The sequence below is a fragment of the Triticum urartu genome, chromosome 6, assembly GCF_003073215.2.
Source record: "Triticum urartu cultivar G1812 chromosome 6, Tu2.1, whole genome shotgun sequence".
Taxonomy (NCBI): domain Eukaryota; kingdom Viridiplantae; phylum Streptophyta; class Magnoliopsida; order Poales; family Poaceae; genus Triticum; species Triticum urartu.
Window position 1 is genome coordinate 445,424,813 of NC_053027.1, and position 6,694 is coordinate 445,431,506.

The following is a 6,694-nucleotide window of genomic DNA, read 5'->3' on the forward strand; positions in this document are numbered from 1 at the left end:
CTGTGATGACTTCGTCAATCTCGAAATGATGTGTCTTCTCACTCTCTCGGATGTGCTCATAGGTGTTAAGTGTGCGTGCGTGTATTCAAAAAAAATTATGAGCATATGCTTGTATGTATTAGCGTCTACGTCTGTATTGTACTAAAAAAGCAGTTCAGCACACATCGGGAAAAAAAGAAGTTTTAAGAAGGAATTGGAATTAGTTACAAAAAAAAAAGAACCGAAATTGCATCGTGCGGAATGGCTGAAAAGAAAGACGGTGAGGGGGAAAGGGGCTCCTGGATCTAACCTGCTGTTGTTGAACACTGGCATGTCCCGTAGCCGGAAAGGCAAAGCTGAAAATTCCAAGTCGTCACCGCAGCCGAAGACAAGGTCCATCCAAAAACCGGACGTGACGACCGAAAGAGAGCAATCCCGCTCAGGTCCATGGCTCCATGCCCAATTTTGCCTAGCTCGCTCACCTTCCTTCATCGGCCGCCTATATAAGCCCTCCCTCGCGCGCGCATCCCCTTGCACCGCTCTCACCAACCAAGCACGAATCTGTTTCTTCTGCCAACGATTCCGTCGCCTCGGCGCCGGAGACAGCGGCTTGTCTCGTGGCAGACGGAACGGAGTCAATCCAGCAATCAGCCGGGCGGATCCCGAGACGTCCCTCTCCCTCCTGAGCTCGTGCCAGCGCAGGCAGCTAGCTCCTCTGTTTCGCGGAGGCCATGTCGTCCTGCTCCGACTCCACGGTCACCATGTCGTACCGGCATGGTGAGTATGCGGGCGATGGCATCACGGCCCCTTTGCTCCCCATTGCGGAGGTGGTCGTGCCCATGGAGGAGCTGCCGCCTGTGCTCACTTGCAAGCCGCCAGGTCGGCTTGCCAGAGCGGTGAAGGAAGCCTGGTCCGTTTCTTTGTCCTTGGCATTCCCCATGCTGCCGTCGATGTCGGCCGCCGCGGCCGGGGAGGAGGCGCGGTCCATACTGGGCCTCGCGATGCCGATGATCCTCACGGGGCTGCTGCTCTACCTCCGGTCCATGATTTCGATGCTCTTCCTCGGCCGCCTCGGGGGCCTGGCGCTCGCCGGCGGGTCACTCGCCATCGGCTTCGCCAACATCACCGGCTACTCCGTGCTGTCTGGCCTCGCCATGGGTATGGAGCCAATCTGTGGGCAGGCCTTCGGCGCAGGCCATTACGAGCTCCTCGGTGTCACCATGCAGCGCACCGTGCTGCTTCTCGTCGCGGCCGCTGTTCCCATCGGCGGGCTGTGGATGCATATGCGACCTCTGCTCTTGCTCTGCGGCCAGGACGTCGGCATCGCAGCGGTCGCCGAGACCTACATTCTTTCCTCCCTGCCGGACCTCCTCCTCCAGGCATTCCTCCACCCCGTCCGCATCTACCTCCGGACGCAATCCATCAACTTGCCGCTCACCGTGTGCGCCGCGCTCGCCATTGCACTCCACCTGCCCATCAACTACGTGCTCGTCTCTGTCCTCGGACACGGCATCAGGGGGGTGGCATTTGCCTCTGTTCTCGCCAACCTAAACTTCCTTCTCCTCCTTCTTGGTTACATATTGGTCAAGGGAGTGCATAAGCGCACCGGCGGCTTTGTGTTCTCGGCCGAGAGCTTCCGTGGCTGGGGAGAGCTCGTAAGCCTCGCCCTGCCGAGCTGCGTCAGTGTCTGCCTCGAGTGGTGGTGGTACGAGATCATGATCCTCCTGTGCGGCCTGCTCGCCAACCCACAGGCCACTGTGGCCTCCATGGGAATCTTGATCCAGACTACGTCACTCATCTACATCTTCCCTTCCTCGCTTGGCTTCGGCGTGTCCACCCGCGTCAGCAACGAACTCGGCGCAAACCGTGCCGAGCGTGCGGGCCGTGCCGCCACGGTTGGCCTCATGCTCGGGTTCGCGTTCGGCGGCGTGGCATCGGCGTTCGCGTACATGGTGCGGGGCTCGTGGGCTGGCATGTTCACGGCGGACCCGGCGATCATCACGCTCACCGCGTCCGTGCTGCCGATCCTGGGAGCATGCGAGCTCGGTAACTGTCCGCAGACGGCGGGGTGCGGCGTGCTGCGGGGCAGCGCGCGGCCCAAGGACGCCGCCAGCATCAACCTCCGGTCCTTCTACCTCGTCGGCACGCCGGTGGCTCTCGTCCTCGCGTTCTGGTTCCACTACGACTTCCAGGGCCTGTGGCTCGGCCTCCTCGCGGCGCAGGCCGCCTGCATGGTGCGCATGCTGCTGGTCATCGGGCGGACGGATTGGGCTGCGGAGGCCAAGCGCGCGCAGCAGCTCGCCGGAGCAGGCGCGGTAACGGTGGCAGTCGACACAAAACCGAGCAGCGGCAAACGCATTCACGTCGTGAGAGTCGCGGCTGGCGGCGGCGATGAGAACTCCGGGCTGCTTATCGATGTTGTCATCGAGCAACCAAACGATCAGCGCTGACAGCTACGGCCTATTTACGATTTCGGACAACTCTTTTTTTTTTCCTTCATACTTTTGGCGGGAGAGGAATCGGAGGCTGACAGAGTGACAATTTTTGTTAGCCATTGGTAATCTGTATAGAGTTTTTTAATCTTCTGATATATCGGTGTAGTATTACAGAAGTCGAAAGGATTCGCTTGCAATATGAAAGTTATCTTTTCTTCGACAAAACAGACTTCCTCACATTACTTTAGCGGCATCAAAGTGAGCATGGCTGGGTATAGAATTTGTGGTTGCATTTGCAGCCACCCCATGAATTGAATCGCTGACGAACTACAACCAACAATGTGCCGTTTAACTTTAATTAATGCATAGTGTATGACCAGCAAATACTCCATAAGTTCAAATGAGACAAATTACCATCAACGAGCTACACGCATTGGGAACTAGAATTCGAAGTCAAGCAGCAGGCTCCCATATCCCCTCTTATATCGTTCAAAAGTGTGGTTTTGACTGGAAGAAACAGAACAGCACCATGAAGAAGCTTGTAGTTCACCCGCAAAAAAAAATGTAGTTGGAAAGAAACTTTCAAGCTTTTGCTGCTCCTCAAATATTTATTTTGGATCAGTCGATTTTTTTACAGCAACCGGCGGGAGTTCTGGTGTTTCATTAAGATAATTGGCCAGTTTATAAGGAAACTAACCAAAGCTGTTACAACGAAAACACGCACACACACCTACCCGGAGCCATGACGACCCCGCCTTACAAACCTAAGCAACGCACATTCTTCGCCCCGAGGTCGTGCTCCGCACAAGCCGACGACTAGCGCTCATGTGACCGATCAGGCTCTCTAGAGCACTGAGGTGCTCTCCAAAGCCGTTGGTTTGACTTCCCCGGCAGCCCCGAGGCAGCGCTCCAGATTTTTAGATTTTGACCGCTGCTCTAGTTAGATAGCCACCGAGCTCAAGATGCGGACACTGCTGGTGACCACAGAATCGTCAACAAGGGCCCGTTGGGGCCTCTCTGATGATGGGGACGACGAGGTGCGCCATGCTGTCGCGGTCAAAAGGCGAAAGAAAATTGACTTGTTCAGGTGTGAGTCGGGTCAGGAATAAGAACAATATTGCCTAGATGAGGGGAGAAAAAAGAACATCAAATGTTGGATTAAAGTCAGCTGCCTCAGAGAGATAGAGCAAATCGATGAGACGAAAAAAAAACATCTAAGCTCTACCCCCAAAACATTCATGGTTTGAATAGGACGTTCACACCCCGTGTGTGTAAAAGTTGATCTTTGTGTGTGCTTGATTACCTATAGAGGCTCGTATTTTTTCAAAAAACTCTTATCTATTCATCAAACACCATGACAATACAAAGAAAATTAGAAGTAAAAAAGAAATTACATATATGCACGTAGACCATCTAGCAACGACTATAAGCAATGGAGCAAGGCACGCCACCGTCATCACCCCTCAATTGACGGAGTCGGACAAATTGTTGTAGTAGACAGTTGGGAAATCGTCGTACTAAGGTCCAAAAGACCAGCCACCAGAACATCAACCGTAACCGATGAAAAGATGTTTAGATCGGAAAGATCCAACCTATAGACATATGAACACAAATGAACGAAAACATAATCCAAACAGGCCTACTGAAGAAAAACACCGACCAATTCCTGCGAGATCCGACGAAGACACACCTCCACACACCAAGTAAAAAACACCTAAAAGGAGGTAGAAGCCCTCCCAGCAGCAAGGACTAGCGGCCACCGCGCCTCCATGACCCTAAGGCCACAAAAGAGGACACTAGTGTAGAAAATGCTAGTGGCGGCATGCGGAAAACAACCTTTGTGGAGTGTTGACGGCACGCCACCAATATGGTGCCACTGATAAATAGTGGTGTTATGTAGCCCCCCACACCACCAGTAACAAATATACTAGTGGCATGGGTTCCCCTCCATCAACAACACAAAATGACAATTGACATAACAACGTTACTCAACTTAGCACAACAGTTTGACGGGTTAGATAGGCAATCAATTTACAATAGCACATTAAACTAGTTAGATAGGTAATCAACTTAGCACATGGTAGTTTAAAAAATAAGATACATAAGAACTCAATCAACTTAACATAAAAAGCATCAGTGTTCACTCATTTAGGATTGCCTTGACCTTGAGAAACTTTTGCCGATTCACATTTCCAGCTTTGAGCAGATCAATGATCATATTTTCAGCTCTTTCCTCTTCTTCTTCGGTCGATTTGTCTCATCGTTCAACCGAGCCCTCTCATCAATCAGATTAGCCCTCTCCTACTACAGCACATCCCTCACCTCCTTCGGCTTCGTGATGATAGTTTCTTGAGTGGCCAGAATCTGCTTATTGAGCTTGCCTAGACCCCCTTCCCTCCATTTGAATCTCTTTGTAGCCCCAACAAAGAATCAATAGATGAAATGTTTGCGGTCACCATGCATGAGATATAATTAGTTGTACACCTATGAAAATAAACATATAAAACCACAAAAAGAGTACAAAAGGGAAAGAAAAGGAGATAAAGATTGTAAACGTCCATTAATAAAACAGATATAATGCATCTATGCATGAAAGCATGTCCACTCAAATTTTGGGTCTTGTATCACTCAAATTTCACTCTGTCAATCTGTCCGGAAGCAAAATATCATAGCTACATGGAACTTCTATTTGCTACAAACACCACTTAGCTACAAATATAGCAAAAGCCGAAAGACACACCATGCATCTATTTCAACGACCAAATTGTTGGAAATATGCCCTAGAGACAATAATATTGTATTATGAATATTTTCATATTCATAATTAAGAGTTTATATTCCATGCTATAACTGTTATGATCCTGGAATATGCGATTCAGTGGAACATGTGCACAATCGAATGATAAACAGTAAAATAAGATCCCAGTCTCACCTCTAAGACTAGCTCACGTGTTGTTGGTGATAATGTTTTCTGAATCTTAGGATATCGTGAAGTGTAACAATAGTCCTATAACAACTTGGAGAATATGAAGTTAGAAGAACGATCATATTGAATGCACCCAAACTTGTTTGTTATACTTTGAGATAATATCCTCAGAAGTCAACTATTATAACAGAGAGAGTTAATGTGTGATTTAGTTCCTTAGACCTTGAGAGTATCAAAGTCACTTCTTACCATACGATGAACTTTGGGGTTGCTCAAACGTCATCTGTAACACTGTGATCATAATGACACTTACATGTCCATCGGAAAGTTTCACAAGGGATTAGATAGCTCGAGAATGGGATTTGCTCCTCCAATGATAGAGAGATATCCTTAGGGCCCTCTTGATGTGATGGGATTCATCATCGTCTGGCCATATGATAACCCACAAGTATAGGGGATCATTTGTAGCCTTCGATAAATAAGAGTGTCGAACCCAACGAGGAGCTAAAGGCAGAACACATATTCCCTCAAGTTCTATCGACCATCGATACAACTCTACGCACACTTGACTTTTGTTTTATCGGAAACAAGTATGAAACTATTTTGTAGGTGTGATGCTAGAACTATTTTGCAAGAATAAAACTAGAAGTACCTTGCAATATAATAAAAGTTAGGTGTTTACTAAAAGGGTTTTTGTCAACAAGAAAGTTATTTGTCCCTAGGCAATCGATAACAAGTGTCGGTAATCATTCTTTCAATTCTATATGAGGGATAGGCATGAGCTAACATACTTTCTCTACTTGGATCATATGCACTTATGATTGGAACTCTATCAAGCATCCGCAACTACTAAAGATCATTAAGGTCGTGAAACCCAACCATAGCATTAAGTATCAAGTCCTTTTTATCCCATACGCCATAGCCCACCTACTCGGATTTAAGAGAACCATGAACATATTGCAACACCCTACAGCGGGGGGCCCTCACGTTTGCGCGAGAATGGAGGGCACCGTAGGACAACACCATAAATAAAATATACAATCATACCAACCAAGATCATGATTAACCCACAGGACAAAGCGGATCGACTCAAACATCATAGGATAACCATAGATCATTGGGAAATAATATATGGAGTTGAGCACCATGTTTAAGTAGAGATCACAGCGGGGAGAAGGGGTGTTACACTACTTCAGAGACGGGGAGAAAGTTGGTGTTGACGGTAGCAAGATTGTTGATGTAGATTGTCGTACCGATCGTTGCCCCGGTGGCATTCTGGCGCCATCGGAAGCGAGGGGGAGAGAGGCCCCTCCTTCTTATTCTTCCTTGCCCCCCCTAGATGGGAGGAGAGTTC

The 6,694-nt window shown here is 48.8% G+C and overlaps 1 protein-coding gene across 1 annotated transcript; it reads left to right on the plus strand.

Annotated features, from left to right (window-relative positions):
- The first annotated feature begins 489 nt into the window (after nt 1-489).
- Nucleotides 490-2,540, plus strand: LOC125512311 (protein DETOXIFICATION 49-like). Its single transcript, XM_048677404.1, has one exon. It carries the CDS (start codon nt 711-713, stop codon nt 2,427-2,429), a length of 1,719 nt encoding a protein of 572 aa, XP_048533361.1. The 5' UTR covers nt 490-710; the 3' UTR covers nt 2,430-2,540.
- The last annotated feature ends 4,154 nt before the right edge of the window (nt 2,541-6,694 follow it).

What these genes read in the sequence shown, in the direction of transcription:
- LOC125512311 (XM_048677404.1), top strand. Translation starts at nt 711, where the DNA reads ATGTCGTCCTGCTCCGACTCCACGGTCACCATGTCGTACCGGCATGGT.